General features: G+C 59.2%; 1 protein-coding gene across 4 annotated transcripts; it reads left to right on the forward strand.

Moving 5' to 3' along the window:
- Positions 1-671: 671 nt before the first annotated feature.
- Positions 672-13,071, forward strand: LOC141927990 (protein eva-1 homolog C-like). 4 transcript variants are annotated; one of them, XM_074835518.1, is made up of 8 exons: positions 672-959; positions 3,630-3,829; positions 7,039-7,162; positions 7,381-7,533; positions 7,700-7,840; positions 7,996-8,067; positions 8,437-8,526; positions 9,226-13,071. In XM_074835518.1, exons 1-8 carry the CDS (start codon positions 878-880, stop codon positions 9,609-9,611), a joined length of 1,248 nt encoding a protein of 415 aa, XP_074691619.1. In that variant the 5' UTR covers positions 672-877; the 3' UTR covers positions 9,612-13,071. The 4 variants fall into 4 exon arrangements, with proteins under 4 accessions (XP_074691619.1, XP_074691621.1, XP_074691618.1 ...); XM_074835517.1 differs by having other exon boundaries at positions 678-959; positions 7,700-7,843; XM_074835520.1 differs by lacking the exon at positions 8,437-8,526 and having other exon boundaries at positions 677-959.
- Positions 13,072-13,597: the final 526 nt, after the last annotated feature.

The following is a 13,597-nucleotide window of genomic DNA, read 5'->3' on the forward strand; positions in this document are numbered from 1 at the left end:
GCTGCCACCCCGGCCCCCCTCTTGCTGCCCCTGCCCGAGTGATGCTGAGCCTGTAAGGGGATGTGCCGGCTCCTGGCACTGCCGGCTGCCGCTTTCTCTGCTGACCTCAGCCCGGGGGCAGGGTGAGCAGCTCCTGCCCCTTGTGTTTCCCTCAGAGCTGCCAGCTGAAGCAGTGGGCAGGGATTTAACTCCTTCAGGGCAGGGGCACAGGGATGGCACTGTGCCCTCCTGGCAAGACGTTGGAGCGCCCAATATCTGGCCCTGCAGGGGCTGTGGAGCAGAAGAGCGGCAGCAGAGAGATCCCTGCCCATGGTGTTTGATACAGGGAAGCCATTTGCCTTTTCTGCAGGAACAGCCGCCTTGAGAGGCAGCACAGGCAGCCCTTCCCTTCCTTCTAAAACGGTGAATGGCCGGACATTTGACGAGATGGAGATTACAGCACACGTGCATCCGGATTTCTGCCTCACCATGCCTGTGAGAAAGCAAAGGGCATGTTGGAAACCTCGCCAAGTCCCATTCCTCTGCTGCGGGGGAATGGAGGCAGGAGGGAAGGGGCTGCCAGTTTCTCTGCCAGCGATGGTGATGTCAAGGCACAGGACCCACTCACCCACCACGGAGTGGCTTTGGAAACATGTCCCTCCCTCCCCATGGGAGGTGTCCCTGCACTGAGAGTGTCCCAGCTGCCCAGAGCAGCCCCTTGCCCTGGGCAGCAGACAAAGAGCGGGTACACAGGCGCCCGCCCAGCTCCGGTGCCTTGGCAGGGCAGAGAAGTGAACCATTGTCCCTGCGCGCTGCCAGCCCCGGCGCCAGCCGCCGCTGAGGACACACGGGCAGAAGCTGCCTGTTGGGACACAGCAGAGCTGGCAGCGGTTGTGCCATGGCTGGGCTGGTGGGTCCAGCAGCAGCCCTGGTCCTCTTCTACCTGGCCGTGGGGCTGGAGGCCAGTCCAGAGCTCTCCGGTGAGTCGGGGCGCAGGCAGGGTGACGAGGGATGCCAGGGACCGCGCTGTTGTGAGGGGAGGGTGAAGCAAAGCCGGGTTGGTGGGGTAGGGACAAATGAGGCACAAACCAGTGCAGGCCAGGGGGAGTCTGCCAAAAAAACTAGGGGTTTTTTATCCCAGTGGCAGGGCTGAGATCTGAAAACACCCCATGCACATCCCACAGCCCTAGTGTGAGCGAGGGAGCAGCTCCCCCCTCTGCTGCTGCACTCCCTTGGACAGTTTGGAGGCAGAAATGCAAAAAAAAAAATATCTTAAGACAGTCCCCAATCTTCCCTGAGACACCCCTGGCCATGATGCTCATGCCCTTGGTGCTGGGTGGTGTGTGGAGCTGAAGGTTCCTGGAGCACCCAGGGCTCCCCTGCAAGCTTTTGCTGCTCTGAGAAGGTGAGGGAAGAGACAGGCTGAAGCTCTACCCAGTTCCTGGCCAGAGCTGGTGGCTGCGGTCCGCCATCAGAACCACCCATGAGTAGGGGGGCTGCAGGGTGCACTGCCACAGGACACAGCAAGGGCCACACCCTCTCCCTGGGGACAGCACCAGCGAGCCTTATAGATGTAGCCAAGGCAGAAATTTGGGATCTCTTGTACCCCAGCACTTGGGACAGTCAGGACGGGTGGAAGCAGGCTGGGGGCCTGAGGACTGCCATTCCTCTGAGGGCTTTTCTAGAAACAGCCACGCACACCTTTCACTCCATTCTGCCTGGCTCGGACGGCACAAGACCCCGGCATGATGCCACCAAGCGTGGCAGGGCGGGCTGCGGCGGAGAGGATGTGATTTCATCTGGGCAGAGCTAACTGCACAACCGCACCATCAGGGACTGAGTCAGCGGCACCGGCAGACAACCGGAATCACTCACAAAATCTGCCTGCAGCTTCCTTGCTGTGGTTTCACCCCAAAAAAACAAACCCATCTTCACAATTGTTCACTGCCCCAAAATTGTGTGATGGAGAAACCTCTGTCCCTGTAGCACTGTTTGAGCCTTGGTTTTAAAATACAGACTGCTGGTGCTGCCAGCTGGCATGGCAGCAGAGGAAGGTGCCTGTTGCAAGGCAGGCTGGATTTGGGGGAACCCATTTCTTCCCCTATTCCTCCCCCATGTTCCCCACCATCCCCAGGATTTGGCTCAGTCCTCTGTGCCCAGGGCTGGCCCAGCAGAGGGGGCTTTGGGCAGCCCCACACCAACCATCCTGGGGATGAGCAGGCGGGTTTGGAGTTGGTGCCAGGCAGAAGTCAAGCCCCAGGCTGCTTTGGAGCCTGCACAAGAGCCTGGCTGTTGCCGCAGGCATGGAGTTGCTGCAGGGGCTGCAGATGAAGTAGATGGGGGGCAGCAGCCCAGGCAGGGTCCCGTGCCCCCCACATTCCCCTGCATGGGACAACTGCTGGAGAGGGACAGGGCAATGCTTGTTCTGGCCCCCTCTTTGTGGGCACTGCACCCCAAGGGGCTGATCCACCTCTGTGCCCCCAAGAAGCATCTTTGCATCTCACTGGATCTTTGACCTGGCTAAAACAACTTGTCTGCTCCCGTCCACCCTGCTCCATCTCTCCTCTCCTCTCTCCTCCAGCACGCAGAGGAGTGAGCAAGGGCTGGCTTGTCCAACGCTGTGGCCCTCTCACTCGCTCATCACTCATCTCAGGCTTGCAAGGAGAAACACCAGCAGCTGCCCTTGTCCAAGGGAAAGATTATCTTCAAGCAGGGGCAGCTCCCAGCCGTGTCTGCTGATGTCCCCCCAGGGAGGGATGCTGGCTGTGGATACCAAAGGGTTAGTGGCATCAGGGAAGGTGAAAGGGGCCCTTTGTGCAGCTGAGCCTGGCACTGGTTTACGGAGGGACAGAGGGAGATGTGCAGGGCTGGAGCTGGCGTCCCCACCTTCTTGTACTTGGTTTGGGTGAGTTTGACATGCTGGGGGACAGGGTACATGGACCCCAGCACTGGGCTGGGGCTGGGATGCGAGTCCTTCCAAGGACCCCACAGCTGGGGATCGGGGTTGGTGACCCACCCTGTGTCCACTTCCCAGCCTCAAAATTATGCATCTCCTTTGCTTTTGTTTTATTCAAAGGCCTGTTGCAAACTGCTCTGTCCGGGGCCCTACACATCATTTTTTGTCAGCTTTTCCTGCTTCCTCAGACTCCTCCAGCAGCCAGTGCCTGCTCAGAGCACCCCTGGCAGCTTGCAGAGCTTTTATTAAAACAGCTTCCTTGCTCACCCAGTACCCAGCACAGCTGATACCAGCCAGAGCTGATGGCTGCATGTTAAACCCTCTTAAAGGCTGGGCAGCACAGCCCCACCTTATTGTCCCTTGTAGGGAAAACAACAGGCTAAGTGATTTGGGACACAAACGAGGTAGGATTACAAGAGAGAAATACCCCACACTGGGAATTCAGGGAGAGAAGGGCCACTGCCCATTGGAAAGGCCGTGGGCTGGGAATGGCTCACACCGATGCACTGGGCTGGATATAAGATTTGCTGCAAGCCGCCTTCTCTGCCGCAGCCCTGCTCTGGTCCTGTTTGCCCCATGAGTGCCCCAGCCCAGGGTGTCCTCACTGCCACTGGCTGTCAGGACCCCAAGCACCGCCATTGCCGTGGTCCTGGTGTGTCCTCTGGCCAACGCCATCCATGCTCTCCCCTTCCAGGGTACCTGCGCAAGGTGCTGAGGAACCACACCGCCCACACCTGCGATGGCGAGCAGCTACTCATCGTCTGTCCTCACAAGACCACCATCAGCATCCTCGGCGCCTTCTATGGACGTCGTGTACCCAGCCCCAACCTCTGCCCCAGCCCTGGCAATGCTTCCCAGGAGAGCACCGAGTGCATGTCCACCACCGCCCACCTGGTAAGGGCAGGGGGTCCCAAGCGATGGTGCTGCGCACCCCTCCTTCTCCAGGTCAGCAGGCTGCCTGCATGTGCTGGGTGGCTGCAGGCAGCGCAGCCTCCCTGTTGCCCTGAGGGAGGCTGCTGCCTTCAGCAGCAGGATTCACCCCAGGGGTACTTTTCCTGGAGCATTTTTGGGAGATAAGGGTGGACAAGACCTTCTGTGGTAGGTCCCAGGGTGGGGCAGCCCTGCCAGAAGAGCCTGGCAGGAGGCACTGCTGCATCCCAAACTGGCTTTTAGAGTAATCCCACAGAATGCAGCAGGCTTAGAGAAAGCCCTGGTAACTGGCTCTGGGTCCCGGGAGAGGTGGTGCAGCAGCTTAAGGGCCAAACTTGGGAAGCAGGACAGGGGCCCACAAGGGATGCTGCGCTCAGCGCTGTGAGTGCATCCCCTGGGGTTAGCACAGAGCTCAGCTCTTCCCCAGCCAGAAGAAGCACCCATCCATGCTGCATTAATCCAAGAAGCAGATTAATGAAGCAGGTGCAAAGGAGGGTCTGTTGATTGCAGTAGCCAGCACAGGGAGAGGGGAGGAAGGCAGGGACTGGCAGAAGGGAAGGGACCTCTCCAAAGCTGATGCCTGGCTGGAGGAAGCACCCGCTGGGCTGCTCCAAAAGCCCCGCAGCCTGCTCCATGATGTGGCTGTGCTGGATTCCTCTTTGTGTTTGGGGGAAAACCCTGTGCCCAGTGAGGACATCAACCCTCCACCGCCCCACACATGAGACATCATGAGCAGCTGGAGGAATAGCGCAGAGAGGAGCTGGGAGGGATGTCATCCCTTGGCATCCTGCAGCTTCATCCTGGCTTCTGGCTCTCCACACCGGCATGGCTGGCCTTGGCATCCATGGCCTTGGGATGCCTTGGACCAGACCTGCTGTTGCAGCTGGCAGCAGCCCAGTCCAGGCATCATAGCAGTCACCTGAGAGGAAGCAAGGAGAACAATAACACTCATTCTGCAAAGCCTTGAGCACATGTCTTTTGCCCGCCTAACTCCTGCAGTTCTCAGCAACTTCAATCCTGGCTAAACGCTGGACCCCCATCTCCTGGGGGCCATGACCCCCTCCTGCTGCAGGGGCACCTGGGGGTGCAGCTGGCCTTGTAGTCACAGGAGCCTGGTTGCTGCCTTTTCCAGAGCCCTACTTGGCCGGGCAATGCTCCTTGGCCCCAGCTGCAAGCACTTGGTCCAGTTACTCAGCTCTACCCATGGCTGGGGGGACACTGCACCCACCTGCTTCTCCATCCTGGTCACAGGGCTCTGACAAACCCAGGGCAGTCAGCACACACGGTGGGGCCCAGCAGGAGGGTCCCTCAGTGGGGACAGGGTTTCATGTGCTACTTTTCTATTCCTGTCCCAGCCCCTTGCTAGGGCTGGGGCAAAACCACAGCAAACCCAGCTGCATGCAGCTGCCTGTGGAGAAGGGGAACATGGAGCCAAAGAAGAGGAACAAGAGCTGAGGGGCCAGTTTCCTGCTTTGGGAGCCCACGAGGGTTTGCTACCTGGTCCTGCTCCAGCTGCAAATCCCCCTTCAGCATCCCACATGTCCCAGGAGCTCTGCAAGCACTGAGCCGGATGGTGCTGGCATGGCACCAAGCCGGCATCGCAAACCACCCTGCAAACACAGGTCAGGGTCCCCAGAGCTTGTGTGTCAGGCGTACATGGAGGATACAGCCCAGCACAGATGTTTAGAGACCGAAGGGCAGGTCTGTGAGCAGGATCCTTGCAGCTCAGGTTTGCAGCGAGATGGAGCCGCTCCACCTGGGGGAGTGTGATCACACGGGGCTGGGTCCCCACTGCCTGGAGGCTGCTGTTGGAGAAGAAGGGATGTCTGGAGAGCAGAGAGCAAGGCTGCTACTAAGGCTCAGCTCTGTTTAGGCAAAACCTGAGGAGAGAGATTAATTGCATTTCCTTGTCAAATTTCACTTCTGGCAGCCAGTGAAGACCAAGAGGAGGCTCAGTCCTGTGCTGAGCTGGGGGTTCAGGGACAGAGGAAGGGAAGGAGAGATGGAAAGGGGCTCCTTCGTCTCAGGTGGTGGATCCCAAGGCCCAAGTCGCAGGGCAATGTCCCAGAGGGGAGGCAGTGAGGGTCTGGAACAAGCTGTGACTGCCCCTACCACCTCCAGCAGCCTCTGCTCAGGCTGTGGGTTTGCTGCTGCTGGGGCGTGCAGCACGCTCAGCATCCCAGGGGGATGCTGGGGACCCGCGGCCACAGCTCCATGGCCAGCCCAAGCCCGGGCTGCCAGCCCAAGCCCAGGAGATCCCTGACAGAGCCACGGGCCCGGCTGGGCCACCCCACGGGTTTGGCAGCGTCGCCTTTGGGCCGCCAGGTACAGGCAGGGACAGTGGGCAGGGACAAAAGCCACCCCGGTCCCCAGCCGGGCCGCTGCCCGAGCACCCCGTGGTGTGAACCCTCGTCCCCATCTTGTGGCCGCGCGTGTGCATTGCACGGAGCCGGGTCAGCGTGCACCCCTGCACGGGTGTTGCATGGGGCTGTGTCAGTGTGCACACCTTCACAGGTCTGGCATGGGGCTGCGTCAGTGTGCACCCATGCATAGGTGTTGCACGGAGCCGTGTCAGCAGGGACGCCGCGAGTGTTGTGTGGAACCGTGCCAGTGTGCACCCCTGCACGGGTGTTGCATGGGGTCATGTCAGTGTGCACCCCTGCACGGGTGTCGCATGGGGTCATGTCAGTGTGCACACCTGCATGGGTGTTGCACAGGACCATGTCAGTGTGGACACCGTGAGTGTTGCACAGATCCGTGTCAGTGTGCACACCTGCACAGGTCTCGCACAGGTGTTGCACGGGGCTGTGTCAATGTGGACGCCATGAGTGTTGCACGGAACCGTGTCTGTGCACGCCTACATGGGTGTTGCATGTGGCTGTGTTAGCGCGCACACCTGCACAGATGTTGCACACACGTGGCGTGGTGCGGTGCTGGCAGACCTGTGGTGACACACAGCTCTGTGTGGGTGCAGGGGAGGAACCGATTCCACAACCAACACATGAAGCAGGGGGAATGCGGCAGGGCAGGCGGGGGGCATGGGTAGCCCTAGGACACCTCTGCAGGGTGAGAGGACATTTCCCTGAGCCTGGTGATGGCACCGAGGGAGAATAGGTGAGAACAGCCTCGGGACTTCTCACCCGTCTTCATGTCTGTCCCACTTTGTTCTCCAGAAGCTGCTGGCTGAGTGCCAGGACCAGCAGTGGTGCCAGTTCTCAGTGCACAGCCAAGTCTTTGGGCCAGACCCGTGCCCTGGGACACACAAGTACCTCATTGCTTCCTACAAGTGCCGGCCAGGTGAGGTGGAGCGGGGGTCTGGGCAATGCTGTGTGGGCTCTTCCCCAGCCTCAGCTGCGCAGAAAGGGGCAGAGAGGGGAGTGGAGCTGCTCCTGTATGTCACAGCCCTCCTCCAGCCCTGCCCTTGGCAGCTCTCAGACCCTTGGCTGGGCTAAGGGAGGAGGGGGCTGCGGGTGATTTGGGATGTTGTTGGGATGCTCTGTGCTGTCACCTCCCAGGGAACCATCGGGTCAAGACCGTGTGTGAGAACGACAAGCTGAGGCTGCAGTGCCGACCAAAATCCATCCTGGCCATTTATTCTGCAAATTACGGACGATTTCTGCGGGGCAAACCAGAGTGTGATGCCCTGAACACTGGGGGACCCCATATAGGTATGCCAGAACAGTTCAAGCCAAAAATGGGGCCAGCAGCCATGCAGAGAGCATGGCACAGATATGCCGTTGGGCTGTACCTGCGTTCTTTGGCCCCAGCTGGCTGGTGCCCAGCAGACAGGGGCAGGCAGGTCTGCCCGCAGGTCTATGCCCCGTGTCTTTGCAGAGTGCTTGGCTCCAGACGCCCTGCGGAGGGTCTCCAAAAAGTGCCACCGCAAGGGGAACTGCACCGTGGCTGCTGACCGGGCCACCTTCGGGGACCCGTGCCTCCCTGGCACAAAGAAACAGCTGCGAGTCTCCTACACCTGTGGTGAGAGCCACCCACAGGGCTGGGGGCATGGGGCTGAGCCCCTGCTGTGCCCACCCTGTGCCATGCAGGCAGGGGCGTGGGACTCCCTGGGGAGTCAGGGGGCTGCTGGGGACGAGCAGGTTGGTGATGTTCGGTGTGTGCTCTCCTTGCAGTGCCCAAGCAACTGCTGGAGGAGGTGGGCCCCGACACCTCAGATCCTTTCCTGCTCTCGGACTACATGCATGGTAATGTGGGGGGGAAGGCTACGCCAAAAACGGTGCAGCATTGTGTCCACGCCTGGGTGAACCACCCCTTCTATGGCCTGTTTCTATCCATGGTACCCACCACTGGCACAAGCCCTGCAGCTCCATCTCAGCACCGCTGAAGCCACACATCAGTGGTCGGTGCCCATGTCTGAGGGGCTGGAGAGATGGGGTCTGCTGGGAGAAGGGGAGAGGAGGACCCGCAGGGGAGGATCCCCACGGGCAGAGGAACGCTTGTGCAGGAAGGAAGGAGTGTGGCATGGGGAAGGAAACAGGCAGCGTCAGGCAGCCAGGCAGCAGGGTGCTGGGGAGCACCTCATGTCTCAGCCCACATCCCCTTGTTCACTGCAGGTGGCTGGTACAAAGGGCCCAGGTTCTCCAGGCTCCGGGAAGACCGGATGATTTTTACTAGCTCCCTGGCAGCTTTTGCCCATCTCTGGGGTATGTGCCCTCCCTGGCTCTCACGTAGCACCCAGGGGATCAGGACAGGCTTGGGAGGGTGGCTCAGGTCCCATGAAGGTCCCTACTCAGCCCAGGGCTCAGGTCAGAGGCAGCCAGACCACAGAACCCTCCAGCAGTGTCGGCATGCATGTGAGACAGGAGGGCACCAAGCGCCCAAGCTGGGTTTGGGGGGTGCCACGTACGGTGGGAGCTCTGAGGCTGAATGAGCCCCGAGGTCCCGCAGCATCAGTGGTCACAGTGCTGCTGCCGTTCTGCCCACAGATCTTCCTTCTCCAATGAGCCGAATTACCTGCTGGGTCTCCTTCCTTTCTCCCCTGTCTGCAGTGGCACTGACAGAGAGCACCTCTCTGTGGGCAAAAATTTCCCTTGCCAGGGGAAATTACTCATTTAAATCCCTGGCAAGATGATCCCTCCCCCTGCACTGCCAATCCGGCATCCCAGTGGGGGTTTCCTATGGGGAAAGGGGCATCTTGGGACACTGGTGGGTGCTGATGAGGCTCTGGGTGATGCTTCCACGATCACTGGGGCAGCATCTGTCCTGCCCCTGCAGCCTGAGTGCTGAGGGTATCCCTTCTCCCCTCCTCTTCCTCCCATGTGCCCAGCAGAAGGGGGTTTCCAGGCACTGGTACTCTGCAGGCTGTGGAGGTGGTTTGTACCCTGTACTCTTTGCTCCCCCAGGTGTCCCAGAGAAAGTTGGCCTCTACTTTCTTTGTGGGGTCTCAGGAGGCCTCATGCTCCTGCTGTGCATCATCAGCCCCAAAACAACCTTCCTCCAGGAGGTGGGAGAGGCTCTCAAAGACCTGGAGCTGGGGAGCAGCTCAGAGCTGAGCAGGACCAAGCTGCGAGATGAGCAGGACGAAGACCTTCCTGATGACAGCTCCTCGGACTCCTCCTTCCGCCGCCTCACCCGCACCTACCGGGCCACTGACAGCATCTTCAGTCCTGAGCTGACAGCAGCCATGGAGGGAGCGGTGGAGAACCAGGGCCGTGGCGGGGAGGAGATCTGGATGCCCAAGGAATCAAGTCCATACGCCATCCACAAGATCAAATCAGCCACCAAATAAGAACTGGAAGAAAATGGCTGGAGAGCAGCAGGGGGCAGAGGCTAAGTGGGATCTGACATCAGAGAGACACGAGAGTTTGGGCTCCTTGGGGTGAGTTGGCACCCTGAGTGGCAGCAGGGCCACAGCAGCCCCAGTGTGGCCATCAAACCACTGCTCCACCAGCCTGGAAACCTCTAACCTGGGGGTACGATGCGGTCCCTGGGTGTGATGAGGGGCTGCAGGATGGCTTGTGGGGCCACTGGCTCCTTTGCTGCAAACATGCCGCTAACCCTAAGCTAACCTCCCCATTCCTGGCTCACATTGGCTGGCTCTAGTGTTTAACCCTGCTCAGCCATGCTGAGCCCACCCTGAGCCTTTCTAGGCTGTTTGCTCCTGTTTCTTCTTGGGTGTTGGCTTCCACCCCTGGTACTGCACTCGGGCAGCATGCTGGTGGCAGAGATACAGAAATGGCCAGGACGCAGGGAGAATGCAGGCGGAGTGGGTGGGAGAGCATCCCGAGCATCACCCAGCACAGCCCTACCACGCCGCTTGCCTTGCAGCTCTGGTATCCCCAGGGGAGCTGCACCCCAGGGCTGGGGCAGCCAGCAGCTTGGCACCGTGCTGGCCCTCACCTCCCTGCCAGTATTTGGGAGCTCTCTCACCCTGCGTTGCTCTCTGCTTTCCTTCATGCTTCCCCCGCTGGCAGGAGAGCCCCATGGTTAACTTGCTGGAGCTTTTTCCAGTAAATAAATGCAACAGCTCGTAGACACAATGTCCCTCCCTGACCTCTGCCATTAACAGTGAAAAAGGAAGAAAAAGGAAGCAGCAAAGCTCAGCCCTCCCTGTGTAGATCAGCTCCTTGCCTCCCGCGGGTGTTTCTGGCACTGGGCCATGGGGAGCAACAAGTTGAGCCTGTTTTAGCATGGGAAAGGATAAGGGTTTAGCCTGGGGAAGGGAAAGCAAGGAAAGCAGTCCATGTGGATCCCATGAACAACGCCTCCCTGCCCTTGCTCCTTCTCTTGAGCCTGAGGCTCTCTGTCTGGTAAGCAATCCTGCAGCAAATGTCCCCAGATGCCATGCAGAGGGGCTTCTCTGCAGCCCCACAGTGCCAGGGAGCCAGGCTGGGTCTGGGGGCTGCTCCAGTGCCAAAAGGCAGCGCAGGCTCTGTAGTGCTGTGGGAAGGGGCTGGATGGAAGTAGAAACCGAGTTCTTCTCATGATACTGATACTCCAGCCATCCATGCTCTTGAGCTAGCATGTAGCAGGGTCTATTTTTCCATCTGCCACCAACACACATGAAGTGCCTGGGCTGGGTTACAGCAAGACAGGGCTGTGGGGGACGTCAGTGCACCCCTTAACCCACCTGCTGGCATTGGTGGTCTGCTGGGGGCCAGGGAGGCACCAGCCCCATCTCTGCGGCCCGAGTGGTGCTGTGCTCGGCAGTGGATGCTCTCCTGGTGCGGAGCCGAGTGCTATGGCAATGCAGCAGCCTTGTGCTCCTGCTCCAATGAGGCGAGGCAAGGACTGGCATCCTGCCTGATCTGGGGGTTTGCTGAGGGGTGCCAGAGCCCAAGGAGAGTTTGGGGGGCTCTCACTTCAAACCAGCGCTCAGCATCCTTAGATGACAGGCAGGACTGAGACCGCAGACTTGTCTCCATGCTTGGACAGCTGGCAGAGCTTCTGCTGCAGACCCGCAGCATTCACCTTGAAGGATCCACTTCTCACTCCCCCCATCTTTCCTCCAGTACCCCTCGATGGCCAGGTGGAATTTCAGTATGTGTGCTGCAAGCCTCAGCCCCTGCAGTGGGGCCAGGCTTCCCAAGAGCCTCCCAAGGAGCACCAGCACAGCAGCGCCCGCCGTGGGGACTGGAAAAGCCGGCTTCCCCCTGCCAAGCCTGGGCAGGACAGGCAGATGCAGACCTGTCCCAAAGCAGGCAGCTCGCCCAAGCCCCCACAGAGCCTTAGGCAGACTTGGATGGGGGTTTTTGGCTGAGGATCTTATCCCACAGGCCGATGCACCATGTTTCCATCAGCGGTGGGATGTGTCCCATCTCTGCCTGGCAAGTATGCACCCAGCTCGTATTTTTGGCTGGAGTGTGCACTGCCCCAACATGCACAAGGAGAGGCAGACACCTGGATTCCACAAAGATCCCAGACTGATGGCAAGCAAACCTGAGGGAGCTCACAGGCCAGGGACGGCAGCAGCGACACTGGGGAGCTGGGGCTGGAAAGAACAAGTCGCTGAGGAGGAAACAAGATGGGCTGGAGCTGCAGCAGCCCTGACCGGTTCTGGGGACTGAAGGTACCCAAGATCTGTGGGACCCAGGTTTAAACCCCCACAGGTCCTGCAAGCACCCCTCAGCTATGCCACACCCCAAAGCTGCTCCTGGCTGTGAATGCCCCCAGGTTTTTCTGCTAGAGACATGGCAGGGCTGCCTGTATGCAGCACGAGCTGCCCTCCCTGTCAGCAAGGAGAAAGGATTGATCCTGCCCGCATGGCCCCTGGACAGCAGGTTTGAGTCCCCTTGAATGCCAGCACTGGGATGTTTCCCTAGCAAGGGGTTCATCAGCTCCACTGGGAACAGTGGCATGTGGGTGTGGGATTATCCCAAAGGATTCTCTTGGGTTAAGTTTAGGAGTCTGGAAGGTTTTGCTGGGAATCAGCTGGCTAGGGGAAGCTCTCCTCTGCTGCAGCGCTGAGCTCTGCTGAGCTTACCTTGACTGGGGGGGTTTTCCCTTAAGACTGAAGCTTGGTGCAGTGCTAAAAGCCCCCAGGAGCTGGAGAGGGGAAGGGACCTCTGCAGGAATGAATGGAGGAATGAACAGGAATGAACTGGAGGCTGCTGGTGCCATCCCTGCCTGGCTGGGTGTGACGGATGCACTTGACCCCTTAACCAAACTCACAGTAGTTTCGTTCAGGCTCCAAAGGAAGTAAAGGCCTAAGCTGTAACCAAGCCAAGAACTTCTCTAGTTCTAATCTGTTCTCTGAAAACCCACAAAGGAGCAGAGTGACACAGTGAGCATTGATGCATATGAGCTTGGAACACCAATCATGCCATAACACATGAAGAGTGGGTGGCTTTTCCAAGACTCATTTATCAAGGAACAAAGGATGTTGTGGGTACAAGGAGTCTCATGCATACCTTTCCCGCTGCATGTAATTTGACTACAAGCCAACTACTTTATTCCATAAATTTGACAGCCTGAGTGAGCCTTTTTTGAGCTCTCCTTGCTAAACAGCCTGGCTGTGTGGCAGTGATTTCCTCTTGAGCTGGGATGGCCTCAAGATTGCTCCCTGAGGCAGAGAGACCTTTCACCCATGGCAGATCTTTGGTAAGCAACCGATATCACGCATAACCCTGTAGTACAGTAACTCTGACTTGTGCCTCGGTAACTTTGATTTTTGTCTTGGCAACTTTGACTCTGCCTCAGTAGTTTTGAATCGCTGTTCAACTGATTGTGCAGTACAGTAACAGACTGAACCTTGCCATCGCACTTCGTTAAATTGCACCTTTATGGCATCACGCTAAGGCCATTTTTGCTGATACCTTTGACAGTGGCTAAATCACCCATTCGTAACACCGGGTCACAGGAGCTGCATGGCCAGCCCGGGGTACACCCTGGCGCCCCCAAACCAGAGACCCCCACCAACCCGGTGGGAAAGAGCAACCCCAGTGCCCGAGGAGGGGGACAAAGGGGGTGGCGCACAGCCCTGGCTGCAGGCAGAGGAAGCAGGCAGGAGGTCGGGGCCAGAGCCCCAGGCCCAGAGGCCCGCGGAGGTCGCTCCATTTCCCCCCCACGAAGGGCGGCAGAGCTGGGGCTGCTCCCCTGGAGCTCCAAGTTCCACCAGGGCATGGTAGGGGGTGGTGAAAGACCGGCCACTCCTCCGCCTGCTCTAACCCTGCCCCGCTTGCCGCCATGACACCCCCTCAGCGGCTCCCGCGAGACGGATTTAAACGGCAAACCGTCCCACCAATCACCGCCCGGCTGGCCCAGCCTGGCCCGCCC

The sequence above is a fragment of the Strix aluco genome, chromosome 10 (genome assembly GCF_031877795.1).
Source record: "Strix aluco isolate bStrAlu1 chromosome 10, bStrAlu1.hap1, whole genome shotgun sequence".
NCBI lineage: Eukaryota > Metazoa > Chordata > Aves > Strigiformes > Strigidae > Strix > Strix aluco.